Source organism: Cebus imitator, unplaced genomic scaffold (assembly GCF_001604975.1).
Source record: "Cebus imitator isolate Cc_AM_T3 unplaced genomic scaffold, Cebus_imitator-1.0 Scaffold321, whole genome shotgun sequence".
Classification (NCBI taxonomy): Eukaryota; Metazoa; Chordata; class Mammalia; order Primates; family Cebidae; genus Cebus; species Cebus imitator.
In genome coordinates this window covers 1,951,100-1,971,856 of record NW_016107636.1, presented here as the reverse complement: position 1 = coordinate 1,971,856, position 20,757 = coordinate 1,951,100, and the positions used below count along the sequence as shown (strand labels likewise).

The following is a 20,757-nucleotide window of genomic DNA, read 5'->3' as shown; positions in this document are numbered from 1 at the left end:
TTGGTGTATAAGGAATGATTGTGATTTCTGCACATTGATTTTGTATCCTGAGACTTTGCTGAAGTTGCTTATCAGCTTAAGGGGATTTTGGGCTGAGACAATGGGGTTTTCTAAATATACAATATGTCATCTGCAAACAAGGACAATTTGACATCCTCTCTGCCTATTCAAACACCCTTTATTTCTTTCTCCTGCCTGAAGGCCCTAGCCAGAACTTCCAATACTATGCTGAATAGGAGTGGTGAGAGAGGGCATCCTTGTCTTGTGCCAGTTTGCAAAGAGAATACTTCCAGTTTTTGCCTATTCAGTATAATATTAGGTGTGGGTCTGTCATAAATGGCTCTTATTATTTTGAGATATGATCCACTGATACCTAGTTTATTGACAGTTTTTAGCATAAAGGGCTGCTGAATTTTGTTGAAGGCTTTCTCTGCATCTACTGAGATAGTCATGTGGTTTTTGTCTTTGGTTCTGTTATGTAATAGATTATGTTTACAGATTTGTGGATGTTGAACCAGCCTTGCATTCCTGGCAAGAAGCCAACTTGATCGTAATGGATAAGCTTTTTGATGTGCTGTTGGATTCAGTTTGCCAGTATTTTATTGAAGATTTTTGCGTCAATGTTCACCATGGATATTGGCCTGAAATTTTCTTTCTTAATTGCATCTCTGCCACGTTTTGGTATCAGGATGATGATGGTCTCATAAAATGAGTTAGGGAGGATTCCTTCTTGTTGTATTGTTTGGAATACTTTCAGAAGGAATGGTACCAGCTCCTCTTTGTACCTCTGGTAGAATTCGGCTGTGAACCTGTCTGGTCCTGGACTTTTTTTGGTTGGTAGGCTATTAATTGCTGCCTCAACTTCAGACCTTGTTATTGGTCTATTCAGGGATTCAACGTCTTCCTGGTTTAGTCTTGGGAAGGTGTAAGTCTCCAGGAATGTATCCATTTCTTCTAGATTTACTGGTTTATATGCATAGAGGTGTTTGTAGTAATCTCTGATGGTAGTTTGTATTTCTATGGGATCGGTGGTGATATCCCCTTTATCATTTTTTGTTGCATCTATTTGAATTTTCTCTCTTCTTTTTTATCAGTCTGGCTAGCATTCTATTTTGCTGATCTTTTAAAAAACTGGCTCCTGGATTTATTGATTTTTTGATGGGTTTTGTGTCTCTGTCTCCTTCTGTTCTGCTTTAAATCTTAGTTATTTCTTGCCTTCTGCTAGCTTTTGAACTTTTTTGATCTTGCTCCGCTAGTTCTTTTAATTGTGATGTTAAGGTGTTGATTTTATCTTTCCTCACTCCTCTGATGGGCATTTAGTGCTATAAATTTCCCTCTAGACACTGCTTTAAATGTGTTCTGGAGATTCCAGTACATCGTGTCTTCATTCTCACTGGTCTCAAATAACATCTTTATTTCTGACGTCATTTAATTATTTATCCAGTAGTCATTCAGGAGCAGGTTATTTAGTTTCCATGTAGTTGTGAGGTTTGAATAAACTTCTTAATCCTGAGTTCTAACTTGATTGCACTGTGGTCTGAGAGACTGTTTGTTATGATTTCCATTCTTTTACATCTGCTGAGGAGTATTTTACTTCCAATTATGTGTTCAATTTTAGAATAAGTGTGATGTGGTGCTGAGAAGAATATATATTGTGTGGTTTTGGGGTGGAAAGTTCTGTAGATATCTATTAGGTCCCAATGAGATGAACCTGGTACCTCAGTTGGAAATGCAGATCACTCCTCTTCTGGTGCGCTCTCGCTGGGAGCAGCAGACCAGAGCTGTTCCTATTCAGCCATCTTTGACAAATGTCTTTACATTACCAATAACAACCTTAAATGTAAATGGTTTAAATTATCCAGTTTAAAGACGTAAACAGGCTAAGTGGATTTAAAAAAACAAGACCAAACTATATGCTTCCCAGAAAAAATTATCTTTACCTATAAAGACACATATAGACTGAAAGTGAAGGGATACAAATATATGTATACATATACATATATATATATACACACACACATATATATGTGTGTGTGTGTATATATATACACAAATATATATGTGTGTGTGTATGTGTATATATATATATATATACACACACACACAAATGAAAACAAAACATGCATTAGTATATATATATGTATGTATACAAAGATATATATATATGTGTGTGTGTGTATATATATATATATATACACACACACATACACAGACAAATGAAAACAAAACATGCATTAGTAGCTATACATACTTATGTCAGACAAAATAGACATTCAGTCAAAAACATACAAAGACACAAAAATATCATCATATACTGATATAAGCATAAATTCAGCAAGAAAATTAAAAATCTGAATACATACACCCAACATCAAAGCAAACAGAAATATAAAGTACATATTATTAGAGCTAAAAAGACAGATCCCAATACAATAATAGTTTGGAACTTGAACATCCTCTTACATGGTTTGGGTCTGTGTCCCCACCCAAATCTCATGTTGAATTGTAATACCCAATGTTGGAAGAGGAGCCTTACGGGAGGTGGTTGGATCATGGGGGAGAATTCCCCCCTTGCTGTTCTCCTGATAGTGACTTCTAATGAAATCTGGTTATTTATAAAAGTGTAGCACCTCCCCCTTTGTTCCCTCTTTCTCCTCCTCCAGCCGTGTACAATGCACTATCTTCCCCTTCACCTTCTGCCATGATTGTAAGTTTCCTACGGCTTCCCAAGAAGCAGAAGCCTGAACAGCTTGCAGAACCATGAGCCCATTAAACCTCTTTTCTTTATAAATTACCCAGTGTCAGGTAGTTCTTTATAGCAATATGAGAATCAACTAATACACCCTCTGTGAGCACTAAACAGATCATCTAGACAGAAAATCAATAAAGAAACATCAGGTTTAATCTGCACTACAGATCAAATAGACCTAACAGATATTTACAAAACATTTCATCCACCAGATGCAGAATACACATTTTCTCACCAGTGCAAGAAACATTCTTCAAGGCAGATCATATGATGGGACACAAAAGAAATCTCTATAATTTTTTAAAAACTGAAATCATATAAAGTATCTCCTCAGACCACACTGGAATAAAACGAGAAATCAAATACAAGTAGAATGATGGATACTGTACAAATCCCTGGAAATTAAACAGCATGCTCCTGAACAGCCACTGGGTCTGAAGAATTTTTTTTTTAATTATTTTACTTCCTGAAACAAATAAAAACAGAAACACAACACATCAAAACTATGGACAAGCAAAAGCAGTACTGAGAGAGAAATGAATAGTAATAAACACTTACATCAAAAGTAGAAAGATTTCAAATAAAAAACAATTACAGTGGACCTCAATGGACTAGAAAAGCAAGAACAAGGCCAGGCACAGTGGCTCATGCCTATAATCCCAGCACTTTGGGAGGCTGAGGTAAGTGGATCACAAGATCAGGAGTTCAAGACCAGCCTGAACAACATAGTGAAACCCCGACTCTACTAAAAAATATATAAATTAGCTGGGCATGGTGGCATGTGTCTGTATTCCCACCTACTCAGGAGGCTGAGGCAGGAGAATCACTTGAACCCGGGAGGCAGAGGTTGCAGCGAGCTGAGATACTGCCATTGCACTCCAGCCTGGGCAACAAGAGCAAAACTCCACCTCAAAAAAGAAGAAAAGAATAAGGAAGAGGAGGAGGAAAAGGAGGAAAAGCAAGAACAAAACAATAATCAGTAGGAGGAAAGAAATAGTAAAGATCAGAGTAGAAATAAACAAAATAAAGACTTTTTAAAAGATCAAAACATAAAGTTGGCATTTTGAAAATATTAATATACCACTAGCTAGACCAATCAAAAAAAAAAAAGAAAGACCCAAATAAAATTGAAAACAAAAAGCAAGACATAAAAATTGATACCACAGAAATACAAAGGATCATTACACACTACTATTATTATGAACAACTATATGCTAACAAATTGGAAATCCTAGAGTAAATGAATAAAGAAAACAATTCCGGGCACAATGGCTCGTGCCTGCAATCCTGACACTTTGGGAAGCCAAGAAAGGAGAATTACTTGAGACGAGGTGTTTAAGACCAACCTGGGCAACACAATGAGACCCCAACTCTACAAATTCAAAAAACTGGCCAAGCATGGTGGCACACACCAGTAGTCTCAGAGACTTGGAGCCTGAGGAATGAAGATTATTTAAGCCCAGGAGGTCAAGGCCACAGTGAGTTATGACCATGCTATTGCACTCCAGCCTGGGCAATAAAGGAGATCCTGTCTCAAAATAATAAAAATTTAAAAACAGAAAACTATTCAATTCATAATAGCTTCAGAAGTAAGAAAGCATTTAGGAATAAACTTAACAAAAAAAGGTCAAAGACACACTGAAAACTACAAAACACTATTGAAAAAAATTATAGAGGACATAAATAAACAGAAAGACATCCCATGTTTATTAATCTGAAGACAGTATTCTTTTTCTTTTTTTTAATTATACTTTAGGTTCTGGAGCACATGTGCAGATCATGCAGGATTGCTGCATAGATACACACATGGCAATGTGGTTTGCTGCCTCCATCCCCATCACCTACATCTGGCATTTCTCCCCATGTTATCCCTCCCTGACCTCCCCACCAGCCCCGCTGTCCCTCCCTGGACCCCTGCAACAGAACCCAGTGTGTGATGCTCCTCCCCTCCCTGTGTCCATGTGTTCTCATTGTTCAATACCCGCCTATGAGTGAAAACATGCAGCATTTGATTTTCTATTCTTGTGTCAGTTTGCTGAGAATGGTTTCCAGATTCATCCATGTCCCTACAAAGAACACAAACTCATCATTTTTTATGGCTGCATAGTATTCCATGGTGTATATGTGCCACATTTTCTTTGTCCAGTCTATCATTGATGGGCACTTGGGTTGGTTCCAGGTCTTTGCTATTGTAAACAGTGCCGCTATGAACATATGTGTGCATGTGTCTTTATAATAGAATGATTTATAATTCTTTTGAGATACACCCAGTAATGGGATTGCTGGGTCAAATGGAATTTCTATTTCTAGGTCCTTGAGGAAGCACCACACTGTCTTCCACAATGGTTGAACTAGTTTACACTCCCACCAACAGTGTAAAAGTGTTCCTGTTTCTCCACATCCTCTCCAGCATCTGCTGTCTCCAGATATTCTAATGATCACCATTCTAACTGGCATGAGGTGGGCAATTGTTGTTAAGATGGCAATATTCGCCAATTTTGTCTACAGATCCAATACAATCACTGCCAAAATCCTTGCTTGTTTTTTGTTAAAAATGACAAGCTGATTCTAAAATTCAACTGAAAATGCAAGAAACCCAGAACAGTCCCGAAAATCTTGAAAAAAAATAACAAAGTTATAAGACTCACACTTCCCAATTTCAAAATTTACTACAAAGTTGCAACAGCACATGGCAGTAACAGCATATGGACAGACATATAGATCAATGGAAGAGAGCTGAGAATCCAGAAATAAACCCTGACATTTACTGTCAACTGATACTTCACAAAGGTTCCAAGAAAATTCAATGGAAAACAATGAAGAGACACCATTTGTCTTTTGAACAAATGGTGCTGAGACAAATGAATATCCAAAGGCAAAAACATTAATTAGGGTGCCTATTTCATTCCATACCCAAAAATTAACTAAAATGGATCAAAGACCTAAATCTAAGAGCTAAAATGATAAAACTCTTAGAAGAAAACACAGGAGTAAATGATCATGACTTTGGATTAGGCAATGGTTTCTTAGATATAACACCAAAAGCACAGAGACCAAAAAAAAAAAAAAAAATAGATAAATGGGGCTTCATCAAAATTTAAAACTTTTGTTTCAAAAGACACCGCCAAGAGTGTGAGAAACCAGTGAAAAGAATGAGACAAAATATATGAAAATCATATATCTGATAAGGGACTTGTACCCAGAAAGTATTTTTTTTAACTCTTACAACAAAAAGATAATCAACCCAATTTAAAATGGGCAAAGGATCTGAGTAGACAGTTCTAAAAAAACATACAAATGACCAATTAGCATATGAAAAGACAATCAACGTCATTTAGTTATTAGGAAATGCCAATCAAAACCACAATGAAATACTACTTCACACCCACTAAGATAGAAAGAAGGAAGGAAAGAAAAAAAAGAGAGGAAAAAACAATGGAAGGAGATAAGTGTTGGTGAGGATGTAGAGAAACATGAATCCTTCATACATTGCTGGTGGGAATGCAAAATGGTACAGTCATTTTGAAAAAAACTCAGCAGTTGCTCAAAAGGTTAAACAATATTAAAGCATGACAGAGCGATTCTAATCCTAATTATCTATTCAAGACATATGTGTAAGGATGGGCACAGTGGCTCATGCCTGTAATCCCAGCACTTTGGGAGACCAAGGTAGACAGATCACTTGAGCTCAGGAGTTCACGACCAGCCCGGGCAACACGGCAAAACCTCATCTGTACAAAAAATAGAATAATTGGCCAAGCGTGTTTGTGCATGCCTGTAGTCCCAACTACTTGTTGGGCTGAGGAGGGAGAATCGCTTGAGCCTGGGAGGTTGAGGCTGCAGTCAGCTGTTTTTTCACCACTGCACTCCAGCATGGGGAACACAGTGAGACTCCATCTCAAAAGAAAAAGGAAAAATAAAACATATGTCTACACAAACACCTGCAAACACTTGTACAGGAATGTTTACAACATTATCATAATAGCTAAAAAGTAGAAACAATATAAAAATCCAACTGGTGAATAAACACAATGTGGTATAAAAAGAAGTGAAATACTGATTTATGCTACAATATTAATAAACGTCAAAACATTATGGTCAGTGAAAGCCAGACATAAGAACAAACATATTGTATGGTTCTGTCTATATGAAATGTCCGAAAAATCAAATCTTATAGAGACAGAAAATAGGTTAGTAGTTCCTCACAGCTGTAGGTAAGAATGGAAAGTGACTGTAAATGAACAGTTTCTTTTGGAGTATGAGGGAAATGTTCTAAAACCATCACCAGACTGTGGTGATGGCTCACAATTCTGTAAATATACTAAATATTATTTAATTATTGAATTAAAATGGGTGAATTTTATGATATGTAAATTACATCACAATAAAACTTAATTTTTAGAAAAGCACTAAAAAGTATTAAAATGTTTAAAATAATATCAAAGACAGTAGATAGAGTCAGCAGTTCCAAAGTAATACAAACATATGGAAACTTTTTCCCTCTCTCCAGTTGTATTTTTGTTGCTTTGATTTCCCTTTGCACAGCAACAGTTTATAAAATGTTTCAGATAGCCTAGGAGAATTCAACAGTATTAAAATAAAAATTTAAGTCTGTTAATACTAAACTAGGTTTGCTAGAGATGCATTAATAACATTCCTCTCCATTATAGTAACAAGACCTAAATTTCCTCAGCTATGAGATAAGGCCAATACTACTTACATCTCACAGACTTGTGAAAATTAAGTAAGACAGTTCAGGCTTAGCCTAATGCCTAACATGTAATAAGAACTCAATAGATACTAGCTGCCATAATTATAAATAGAGAGAGTTCAGTTCCAACCTGATATTGCTCACATACTCTTATGACTGATATGCCAAATAATTAGTGAAATAGGAAGAACAGTACAATTTTATTTTTTAAAAATTATACTACAAGAGAACTAAGTCTGTAGGTACAAATTCTGTAAGCTCACTGATAGTGAAAATGAGGTCAAGAGAGGATAAAAGAATCCCATTAAAACAGAAAAAGCAAACTGGGTCTCTTCTAAAAATAATCTGCCCAAGAGAACTTTACAAAATTCTTGTGCTGTGAAGCAAATACATCACAATTTCCCATTCCTGTTGTTTTGAACCAACTCACTTCCTAACTCTGCCTACTAACTTAACTACCATAAGCCAGCTTCACCTAAACAACTCATCATGTTCTATCCTACCTGCGTTTCCAGACATCCTGGATATCCTAACCATCCCATTTTACCTACCTTTTAGAAGTAGAACATTCAGATAAAGGTTGAAAATCAAAAGCTCCAGAACTTTCAGCAGAGGAAAACTAGACAAGATGCCCCCTCCTAGCTTAAGACAACCAGGATTTGGAAGTGACTCAGGTCCCTTCTACCATACATTAGAGATATTTTTTTTAATTCCACTTTTTAATATTCAAACACATTGCCACAAATGCAATGCAGAAATATTTCATGAACATTTTAACATTGTGAATTCAACTAATTATGTATTTATATATAATTAGTTCTATATATAAAACATATATGTGTGTCAAGTTAAAATTTTTGAAATAATACAAAGCCCTCTAGATTTTAAAAATCTGTCAAAAATCACATTCTATTATTCAAAAATTGGCTGAGTAAACTATAAAACTAATTAATTACACACTATTGCCTGTTGGCAATATCACTTGTATCAGTTTAAAAAATATATCATTTTCCTTTGTCAAGATCATGTCAACCACATTGTTCTTTTTGTTTATTAAAAAGATGATGATTTGGGTCATTGTTGTACTTTCAATTCAATTTCTACTGCTACTAAATTTTAAATCTTTTCATTTTCTAACAATATCATTAACTGTGTATTAAATAGATGTTATAACGCTAATGCTGTGAACATGCCTGAAAATCACTAACTCTGGAAGAGAAGTCAGATGTCATAAATTCTGTAAGGAAGGCCAAACAATTATCATTTTATGCCAGGCTGATAATTTAGAAGAAACAAACTGAAAAAATATTACAGATAATGCCAGAAAACTAAAAGGCAATATTAAAGTAATAATACATTGCAAAGTTGTTGACTGATATCCCAAAGAACCTGTGCCCACCACTTTACAAGCATTCTTATGGAAAAGTGAGATTTAAATAATGTAAGCTTTTTTTATTTTTACTTTTATTAATTTTTTGCAGAGATGGTGTTTCACCATGTTGCCCAAGCTGGTCTTGAACTCCTGCAATGAAGCTATCAACCTGCCTCAATCTCCCAAAGTACTGGAACTACAAGTGTGAGTCACCATGCCCAGCCTGAATGATGTAAGTTTTGAAGCACGCAGTCTTCAGGATATGTCTCCCGTAAGATAAAATAACTTTGTACTTGCAAAACTTTCAGAAAATGTGACTTGATTTTTATTAATTAAAGATTATGATTCCTTTACTTCTAGCATGCCATCTCTCAAACCGAATATAACTTTTGATGTAAATCTTTTTGGGAAACCAAGTCTGAAAACTGAGTGTGTGCTTGTTCTAAGGATAAAAGCATCATCATTGCATCAGTAGACCTGCTTATTCACCCTGATAATTTATCCCCGGCATGGCAGAATGTCAAAAGGCTCATAAACTGCTATGGAGTCACCCATACATTTTATATTTCCTACACACAATTTACTTGAAAAGGGGAATTATACTAAGAAGCTTATAGAAGTACTTTGACATAAATTCAAGGATCCCATTCAGTCTTCTAAATTTGTGTGACTTTCCAACAACTATAATTTGCTATGGTCATTTTTTCATTCACTATGTTAAAAAGAAAATTCAATACTCTTTTTTAAAATAACAACTTTCTAAAATCATTGACTGATGCCCAATTCTGAAATGTTCTATATTATTTCCAGTAACAACTGTAATTTGAATCCTCCAGATATTTAATTCCTCTATATAAGTAATTTGTTAACACTATGACTATAGTAGCATAGTTGCTAAATGGAGCATCTTTGGTTGGCCCAAGTACAGAGGTGTTTACAACCAACTGATAACAAGTTACAGACGTCTTTGTTCCTGCTCCACTCCCAGTGTTTCATTTGACTAGCCTTTTAAAAAAGAAGAAGAAGAAACAGAGCATCATTTCTCACTACTGATCACAAATAATGACTCAATCATCATTACCAGTCTAGGCATAACCCTGGCATTAGCAGCAAAAGCTTATCAAGATGTTCCAAATGCACAAAAACAAGAAAGTACAGATACTTAAAATCACAGAAAGTTAAGAGCTTGGAAGAATCTTAAAGGCCACTGAATTGAAACCTTTTATTTTGAATGTTGTGGTCATAATCGAGATCAACGAGCTTAAATGCATCATTTATGGTCACATTTCATAGGATAAGCCCATACTGTATCACACACATACATATCTTACCTTTCTGGTGATGACTTGGAAGTGACAGGACACCCTCGGATACCTTTTTTATTTTTATGGTCTAGAGAGATGACTTTATTCCTTAGACTCCTTTCCCACTAGGAAAAAAAATGAAATTTTAATAATAAACAATATGACAAGAGGCATTTAAAATGTTCTTTTTTATTTAGAAATTTGTTGTAAACGATTAAATTCATAGTAGTTCACAGAGAAAAATAGTAAGTGTAATCTATGGAATATCTGGCTCTTTTGCTAATGCAAAAATGTAAGTCCACCAAAAAATACCAGGAAGACATTTTAAAATACCAGGGTAACTTTAATGAAAAAATCAACACTTTGAGATTCCAAAGCTCATATAAATATTAAAATCTGTAATGTATTTAAAGAAAGTAATATAAATTATTACATAGCAGGTTATATAGGGCCTATGATTTTGATGTAACTGCATTTATAATAATTGGAAGACATTAAAATTAGTTACCTATGAACTGCCACATGGAAAACTTTAGGAAAGAGCCAGACATTTTACTGACAGAGTTTAGATTAAATATGACTAGAATAAAAGATTCAAATTAATTTATTTAATACGCAGTGTTATCCTAAGCAAATAAGTATTTATATTCTCTATGCCTTAGTTTCTTTATCTGAAAATGGATATAATAACAGTAGCTATCTCACAAAGATATACAATGATTACATCTGTATTAAGTTTTGGTTTTGCTTCCACATCACAGAACAGACATTTGTGATAAGTTTATAAGGCCAGACCTGGGGGCTCACGCCTATAATCCCAGCCCTTTGGGAGGCTGAGGCAGGTAGATCACAAGGTCAGGAGTTCAAGACCAGGCTGGCCAACATGGTGAAACCCCATCTCTACTAAAAATACAAAAATTAGCTGGGCGCGGTGGCGGGTATCTGTAACCCCAGCTACTCAGGAGGCTGAGGCAGGAGAATCGCTTGAACCTGGGCGGCAGAGGTTGCAGTGAGCCAAGTTGGCGCCACTGTACTCCAGCCTGGGTGATAAAGTGAGACTCCATCTCAAAAAAATAATGAATGAAATAAAGTTTACAAGACTGTCTTTATAAAAGAGATATTTGTACAATTGTGTTTGTAGTCCATTATTCGCAATAGCCAAAAGAGTCGGAAAAATCCACCAAAAAAAAATTAAGGCTGATAGACTAATTCAGAAAAGTTACAAAATATAAGATCAAAAGGCAAAAATCAGTTGTATTTCTATATAGTAGCAGTGACAAATCTGAAAGGGAAATTAAGAAAAAACATCTACTTACAATAGTATCAAAAAGAATAAAATACCCAACAAATTTAATCAAGGCAATGTAAGACTTTCATGCTGAAAATATCAAAACATGCTGTAAGAAATTAAAGAAACCCTAAATAAATGAAAAGATACATCCTAATCGAGGACTGAAAGCCTTTATTAACTATTTTGGTTAGTAGTTGGGCATTACTCCCAAAAGTGACCTCCAGATTCCACTCAATCCCTACCAAAATTTCAACAGCCCAACAGCCTGTTTTGCAGAAATGGATGAACTGATCTAACAACTGGGAGAGGCTCCGAAGAACCAAAACAATCTTGAAGAAGGCAAACAAAATTAGAGGACTCACATTTCAGTTTCAAAATTTACTATAAAGCTATAGTAATCAAAACAATGTTGGTACTGGCAAAGGGCAAACATATAGATCTATGGGACAGAACTGAAAGTCTAGAAATAAACCCATATATCTATGGCCAATAATTGATTTTCAACAAGGATGCCAAAACCATTCATGGGAGAAAAATAAACTTTCAACAAATAGTTCTAGAACAACTGAACAGTCACATGCAAAAGTATGAACTTGGACCCTTGCCTCATACCATATTCAAAAATAAACTTAAATAAAGAGAAGATCTAAATATTATATAAGAGCTAAAATTATGAAGCTCTTAGAAAAAAACACAGAAGTACATTTTCATGACTTGTCTTTGCCAATGATTTCACAGTTATAACCACAAAAACACAAATAACAAGAGAAAAATGATAAATTGAACATCACCCAAATTTGAAACAAAGAACACTATTAGAATAGTGAAAAAGCAACCAACTAATCAAATGGGAGCAAATATTTACAAATAAGGTAACTGATAAAAGTACAGTATCCAGGCCAACCACAATGGCTCACACCTGTAATCCCAGCACTCCGGAAGACCAAGGGAGGAGGGGATTGCTGGAGGCTGAGTTTCAGGCCAGCCTGGGCAACATAGCAAGATCCCACCTCTTTAAGGAAAAAGGTATAGCATTCAAAATTTAAAAACAAAATCTTACAACTCAGTAAGATAAAGAAAAAAAAATTTAATGGGCAAAGAATGTGAATAGACATTTCTTCAAAAAAAAATACAAATGACAAAAAGCATCTTCAAAGACACTCAGTGTCATTAGTCATTAGGAAGTGCAAATCCAAACCAAAGAAGTGAAAATGAAATGAATGGTTTTCTGCAATGAAAACCACAAAACATTGATGAAAAAAACTGGAGAACAAAAGATATTCATGGGTCATGGGTTGAGTCAGTATTGTTTATCTTCTTCAAGAACAAAAAAATAAAATGAAAAAAGACTCAATGTGTTAAAATGTCATTGTTAAAATGTCCACACTAAATAAAGAAATCTATAGATTCACCGAAATCCCTATAAAAATATCAATAACATTCTTCCCAGAAGAAGGAAAAATACCCCTAAAATTTATATGGAAACACATAAAAATGCAATCAAAACCACAATGACATATCATTTCATACCCACTAGGATTAAGAATGAAGAAAGAGAGGAGAAGGAAAAGGAAAGTCTAAGAGCAAGAGAGAGAGAGAGAGAGAGAGAAAACAAGTGTTGGTGAGTATATAAAGAAACTGGAACCATCATACATTGCTAGTGGAAATGTAATCAGTATAGCTACTGTAAGAAAAAAAAAAAGTATGGCAGTTCCTCAATAACTTAAACATAAAGTTACCACATGACACAGCAATTCCTATCTTAAGTATAAAACAAAAGAATGGAAAACAGGTTTTCAAACAGATACCTGTATGTTCATAAGCATTATTCATAATAGCAAAAAAGGTGAAAACAATACAAACGGATGAACAGATAAATGTGATATAACCATACAACAGAATATTACTAGACCATAAAAAGAACTAAAGCACATACTATAACATAGATGAACTCTGAAAGCATTTGTGCTAAGTGAAAGCAGCACAGACACAAAAGATCATATAATGAATGACTGTTTTTGTGAAATATCTAGAATAGGAAAATCCAAGCAACAGAAAACAAAGTAGTTATTTCCAGGGTCTGGAAAGTGGGGAGAACAGAGAAACAAAACAGGAAATGAATGCTTAATGAGTAAAGAGTTTCCATTTGGGGTGATGAAAAGGTTCTGAAACCAGACAGAAAAAGTGGTTGCACAAAACTGTGAAAGAACTAAATGCTGCTAAATTGAACGCATTAAAATGGCTAAACATGATAAATATTGTGTTATATGTATTTTGTCACAACAACACCAAAAAGCATATAACTGCATCTCCAGCAAGAAACACAGCATTAAGAAACCACTAAGAATAAAGAAACCGGGCACAGTGACTCATGCCTGTAATCCCAGCACTTTGAGAGGTCAAGGTGGATGGATCCTTACAGGCCAGGAGTTCAAGGCCAGCCTAGGCAACATGATGAAACCTCGTCTCAACTAACAATACAAAAATTAGCTAGGCATGGTGGTGCATGCCTGTAGTCCTTGCTACTTGGGAGTCTGAGACACAATAATTGCTGGAACCCAGGATGCAGAGGTTTCAGTGAGCCAAGATCACACCACTGCATTCCAGCCTGGACAACAGAGCAAGACTCAGTCTTAAAAAAAGAGAAGAAGAAAAGAAAACAAGAAGAAAGAACAAGAAGAAAAAACAAGAGAAGAAGAAGAAGAAAGAAGAAACCACTAAGAATAAAGGAAAAAAAATGATCAACTAGATTCATCAAAATCAACTATTTCTGCTCATCAAACTACATACAATTAAGAAATAAAACAGCTACAGATTGAGAGAAAATATCTGCAGTACACATACTGACAACAGACTCATATCTTTACTATATAAAGAATTCCTATACATCAATAACAAAGACTAAAAACTCAGACTTGAACCAGCCACAGTGGCTTACGCCTGTAATCCCAACACTTTGGGAGGCTGAGGCAGGAAGATCACTTAGGTCAGAAGTTTGAGACCAGTCTGATAGACAAAGTGAGACCCTATCTCTACCAAAAAAAAAAATTTTTTTTTAATTAGCCATTGGTGGTGGCATGTGTCTGTAGTCCTAGCTACTCAGGAGGCTGAGGCAGGAGGATCACTTGAGCCTAGGAGTCTGAGGTTGCATGGAGTTATAATCGTACCACTGCCCTCAGGCCTAGGTGACACAGCAAAACCCTGTTTCACAAATAAATAAATATATAAAATAAAAACTCAGACTAAAAAATGAGCAAGAATTCTACTAGAACTAAAATAGAATAAGAATAGTCTTCTCAGCTTCTTCCACTGAGTGGAACTAGGAATTCTAGACAGACTGCATGAAGAAGTCATCTTAGGACCCTGAAGAGTATATGATAAGAATGACAGTGTTGAACTCAAAGTAATACCAAACCTGCAGACCTAACAAAGTTCCAGAGACTTGTAACTTAATATTCAAAACATCCAGGATATAATCAAAAACTGCTTGGCATATAAAGAATCTAGGAAATCTCAACAACTCACCGAAGATGAGAATCAAGAGCAGCTAAGTAGAAGACAGAGATGTTGAAATTATCAGAAAAAAAAATTATTTTACTTATTTATTTATTTTTGAGACAGAGTTTGACTCTTGTTGCCCAGCCTGGAGTGCAGTGGTGCAATCTCGGCTCACCACAACTTCCGCCTCCCAGGTTCAAGCGATTCTCCTGTCTCAGCCTCCCAAGTAGCTGGGACTACAGGTGCCCTCCACCACACCCGGCTAATTTTTTGTATTTTTAGTGGAGACAGAGTTTCACCATGTTGGCCAGGCTGGCCTCAAACTCCTGACCTCTGGTGATCCACCTGCCTTGGCCTCCCAAAATGCTGGAATTAAAGGTGTGAGCCACCGTACCCAGCCAGAAAAAAACCTTAAAGTGACTATTAAACTGTTCTCTGAGAGGATGAACCCTCTTCAAAGAAGTAAAAAGACAGAAAATCTCAACAGAGAAACAGAAAATTTAAAAAGAAACAAATTGCAATTTGAGAACTACAAAGTAACATGACCAAATTTTTAAAAGCACTGAATGTCCTAAAGGAGGAGTCCCCAACCCCAGGCCATGGACTGGTACTGGTCCATGGCCTGTTAGGAACCAGGCCACACAGCAGGAGGTGAGCAGCAAGAAAGCAAGTGAAGCTTCATCTGTATTTACAGCCGCTCCCCATCATTCACATTACCACCTGAGCTCCACCTCCTGTCACGTCAGTGGCAGCATTAGATTCTCATAGCACAAATCCTATTATGAACTGTGCATGTGGTGATATTAGTTGCATGCTCCTCATGAGAATCTAATGACTGATGATCTGTCACTCTCCCATCTCCTCCATTTGGGAACATCTAGTTGCAGGAACTCAAGCTCAGGTCTCCCACTGATTCTACATTAGAGTAAGTTGTATACTTATTTAATTCTATACTACAATGTAATAACAACAGAAATAAAGTACACAATAAATGTATTGTGCTTGAATCATTCCAAAACCATGCCACCCGCCCCACCACCTGGGTCCACAGAAAAATTTTCTTTATGAAACCTGGTGTCAAAAAGGGGTTGGGGACCGCTGGCCTAAAGCGCAGAAAGGAGACTGAAAAGGAGTTAGTGGATCTGGAGATAGACAGATCAAGAGAAATTATTCAAGCTGAACAACAGAAAGAAAACAGATGCTTATATAAATTTAATGTTACCTTTTTTAAAAAGAATGAAAATACATTGTAACAAAAAATTTAAAGTGGCCCACCCCACCACCACTGGCACCCACACATGTCATCTGGAGAATCAAAAATCAATCTACACTCCTCAATGTCACCAATGCACATCATCAGGGTTCCTAGGGAACAACCTAACCACCTGCTGCTACCACTTCCCACACACATCACTGGGGGTGGGGTTGTCAAGCGAGACCCAGTCTGCCCAACCCCAGTACTGGTGTACATCATCCAAATGCCTAGGGATCAGTTCACCCACCACTGGCTCAGGCACATGCCTTCCAAAAACCTAAGGACAAGCCAACCCCACATATAGCTGTCACTGCCATTGCCTACACAAATCATCCAGAGGTCTGGAGACTGGCTCAACTCACCCAGCCATACTGGCACCCACACACACCACTCAGGCAACTAATGACAAGTCCACCCAGCCCACTGCCATCACTACTGGTGCTTAAGGAGCAGCCCACCTGGGGAGTTCACAAGTTCAGCAAAGCCTCACCATGGCTGCCATTAACAGCAGCAGTCTACATGACAGGAACTCAGACACTGCTGACATGGGTTACAATCCAAAAAAATCATAAAAGATTACATGACTGTGCCTATGTAAAATAAAAGACAAGCCACTCCACAGAACCAACACTATAAATATATCTATAGGGAAAATGTCTTCCCCTACCAATGTTAATGAATAAATTGGAAGACTACAATAAACACAGACACCAACAAAAAGACATGAGAAACATGGAAAAGGAAGGGAACAAGACACCTAGAAAGAAACAAAATAATTTTTCAGTAAGATACCCATAAGAAAAGAAAATTATGGAATGCTGGAAAAAAATTCGAAAATCTGATAAAAAAGAAACTGAGATATATATATATTTTAAAAAAAGATAAATGATCCAAAAAATTAGGAAAACAATTTATGATCTCAATGAGAAATTCAACAAAGATTAATATCATTTTAAAAGTCCTAAAATTGAAGATTTCAATGAAATATAAAATATAGCTGAGAGCCTCAACAATAGACAAAAATCAAGCAGAAGAATTTCTGAACCTGAAAATAATTTTTTTTTAAATAACATATTCAGACAACAACAGTAAAAAACGATTTTAAAAAATGAAGAAAGGGCCGGGCACGGTGGCTCACGCCTGTAATCCCAGCACTTTGGGAGGCCGAGGCGGGTGGATCATGAGGTCAAGAGATCAAGACCATCCTGCTCAACATGGTGAAACCCCGTCTCTACTAAAAATACAAAAAAAAAGTTAGCTGGGCATGGTGGCGCGCGCCTGTAATCCCAGCTACTCAGGAGGCTGAGGCAGGAGAATTGCTTGAACCCAGGAGGCTGAGGTTGCGGTGAGCCGAGATTGTGCCATTGCACTCCAGCCTGGGTAACAAGAGCGAAACTCCGTCTAAAAAAAAAAGAAGAAAGACTACGTAACATATGGGATGCCATAAAGTGATCAAATCTTCAAATTATGGGAGTTTCAGAAGGAGAAATGGGAAAAAACATTTTTAAAAAATTATAGCTGAAAACTTCCAAAGTCTTGCAAAAGATACAAACATGAAGATACAGAAGTACAAAATTCCTCAAATACATTCAATCCATAAAAGGTTTCTAACAAGGTGTATCATAGTCAAACTGTGAAAAGCCAAAGACAGAATTCAATAAATAGGAAGAAAAACATCAAATCACATGTAAGAAAATCCCCATAATATTAAAAGCAAATTTCTCAGCAGAAACCCTACAGGTATATGACAATATATTACAAGTGCTTGGGAAAATAATGTCAGCCAATAATACTATATCCAGCCAACCTACCATTAAAAATGAAAGACAAATAACATCTTTCCCAGACAAACAAAAGCTAAGGGAATTCATCACACTACACTACAAAAAATGTTTAAAGAGAGTCTTGTATTTAGAAGTGAAAGGACAGTATCTACCATCAAAAAAACACACAAAAGTATAAAACTCAATAGTAGAGTAGACATACAAGTAAGATGGAGAATGCAGTCACATGTTATCACTACAAAAAAAACCACCAAATCATAAGGGTAAATAATTAAAGGAAGAGAGAGATAAAGATATAAAAACAGTGAGAAACCCATTAACAAAATGAGAGGAATAAGTCATTTTTTAAAAACTTTTAAATTCAGAGGTACCTGTGCAGGTTTGTTACATAGATAAACTTGTCATGGGGAGTTGCTATACAGATTACTTAATCACCCAGATATTATGCCTAGTACTCCTAAGTTATTTTGCCTGATCCTCTCCCCTCCTCTCACCCTCCACCTTCTAAAAGGCTCTAGCATGTATTGTTCCCCTCTGTGTCCATGTGTTTTCATAACTTAGCTCCCACTTCTAAGTGAGAACATGCAGTGTTTGGTTTTCTCTTCCTGCATTAGTTTGCTAAAGATAATGACCTACAGCTCCATCCAAGTCCCTTGCAACAGTCATGATCTCATTCTGTGGTGTATATGTGCCACATTTTCTTTATGCAATCTAACATTGCTGGGCATTTAAGTTGATTCCATCTCTTTGCTTTTGTGAATACTGCTGCAAGAAACTTATGTATGCATGTGTCTTTAAAAAAGAACAATGTATATTCCTTTGGGTATACACCCAGTAATGGGATTGCTGGGGTGGATGGTATTTCTGTCTTTAGATCTTTGAGGAATGGCACACTGTCTTCCACAATGGGTGAACTAATTTACATTCTCACCAACAGTTTATAAGCATTCATTTTTCTCCACAACCTTACCAGCATCTGTTATTTTTGCAGTTTTTGGTAATAGTTACTCTGACTGGTGTGAGACGGTATCTCACTGTGGTTTTGATTTGCATTACTCCAATGATTGGTGATATTGAGCTTTCTTGCATATGATTGTTGGCTGCATGTATGTCTTCTTTGGAAAAGTACCTACTCATGTCCTTGGCCCATTTTATAATGGGGTTGTTTTTTGCTTGTAAATTTGCTTAAGTTCCTTATAGATGCAATATATTAGACTTTTGTCAGATGCATCGTTTGCAAAAAATTTCTCCCATTCTGTAGACTGTTTACTCTTTTGATAGTTTCTTCTGCAGTGCAGAAGCTCTTCAGTTTAGATTCCATTTGTCAGATTCTGCTTTTGTTGCAATTGCTTTTGTTATCTTTATCATGAAATCTTTGCCCATGCCTATGTCCTGAATGGTACTGCCTAGGTTGTCTTCCAGAGTTTTCAGTTTGGGGTTTTACATTTAAGTCTTTAATCCATCTTGAGCTAATTTTTGTACATGGTGTAAGGAAGGAGTCCAGTTTCAATTACCTGCATATGGCTAGCCAGTTATCCCAGCACCATTTATTGAATAAGGAATCATTTCCCCATTACTTGTTTCTTTCAGGTTTGCCAAAGATCAGATAGCTGTGGGTATGTAGTCTTATTCCTGGGCTCTCTATTCTGTAATTGGTCAGTATGCCTGTAGCATAGTTTGAAGTTGGATAGCATGATGTGTTCAGCTTTGTTCTTTTTGCTTAAGATTGCCTTGGCTATCTAGGCTCTTTTTTGGTTCCATAAGAATTTTAAAACAGTTTTCTCTAGTTCTGTAAAAAATGTCATTGGTAGTTTGAGAGGAAGAGCATGAAATCTACAAATTGCTTTGGGCAGTTTGGTCATTTTAACGATATTGATTGCTTCTCTCCATGAGAATGGAATGTGCTTGTCATTTCTGCTTTCTTTGAGTAGTGTTTTGTAGTTCTCTTTGAAGAGATCTTTCACCTCCCTAGTTAGATGTATTCCTAGGTATTTTATTCTTTTTGTGACAGTTGTGAATGAGAGTTCATTCCTAATTTGGTCTCAGTTTGATTATTGTTGGTGTATTGGAGTGCTACTGATTTTTAAACACTGATTTTCTTTGCTGAGACTTTGCTGAAGTTGCTTATCAGTTTAAGAAGCTTTTGGGCTGAGAATACAGTGTTTTCTAGAACTAGGAGCATGTTATCTGCAAACAGGGAGTGTTTGACTTCTTCTCTATGTGGATGCCCTTTATTTCTTTCTCTTACCTGACTGCCCTGGCCAGGACTTCCAATACTATGTTGAATAGGAGTGATGAAGTGGGTATCCTTGTCTTCTGGCAGTTTTCAAGGAGAATGCTTTGCTTTCACCCATTCAGTATCCTGTTGGCTGTGGGTTTGTCATAAATTGATCTTATTATTTTGAGTATGTGAGAGGAGTAAGTCTTCACTACCAATAACAACCTTGAATGTAACTGGTTTAAAAACTCCACAATTAAAAGATTTAGACTGGCTGAACAGATAAAGCACAAGACCCAACATAATGCTGCCTACAGGAAACTCACTTCGCCTGTAAAGACACACGTGAGGCCGGGCGCGGTGGCTCACGCCTGTAATCCCAGCACTTTGGGAGGCCGAGGCGGGTGGATCACGAGGTCAAGAGATCGAGACCATCCTGGTCAACATGGTGAAACCCCGTCGCTACTAAAAATACAAAAAATTAGCTGGGCATGGTGGTGCGTGCCTGTAATCCCAGCTACTCAGGAGGCTGAGGCAGGAGAATTGCCTGAACCCAGGAGGCAGAGGTTGCGGTG

At 36.6% G+C, this 20,757-nt stretch overlaps 1 protein-coding gene across 5 annotated transcripts in view; it reads right to left on the bottom strand.

The window, feature by feature from the left end:
- The window catches only part of SENP7 (SUMO specific peptidase 7), a 201,395-nt gene that overhangs the window by 123,938 nt on the left and 56,700 nt on the right, over positions 1-20,757 (bottom strand). For 4 of the 5 annotated variants that reach the window (XM_017504344.2, XM_017504347.2, XM_017504348.2 and 1 more), the window contains exon 4: positions 10,164-10,261. In XM_017504344.2, the coding sequence (XP_017359833.1) occupies positions 10,164-10,261 (98 nt within the window). Of the gene's footprint in view, positions 1-10,163; positions 10,262-20,212; positions 20,334-20,757 lie in introns of all 5 variants that reach the window. The other variant, XM_017504349.2, reaches the window with a different exon arrangement.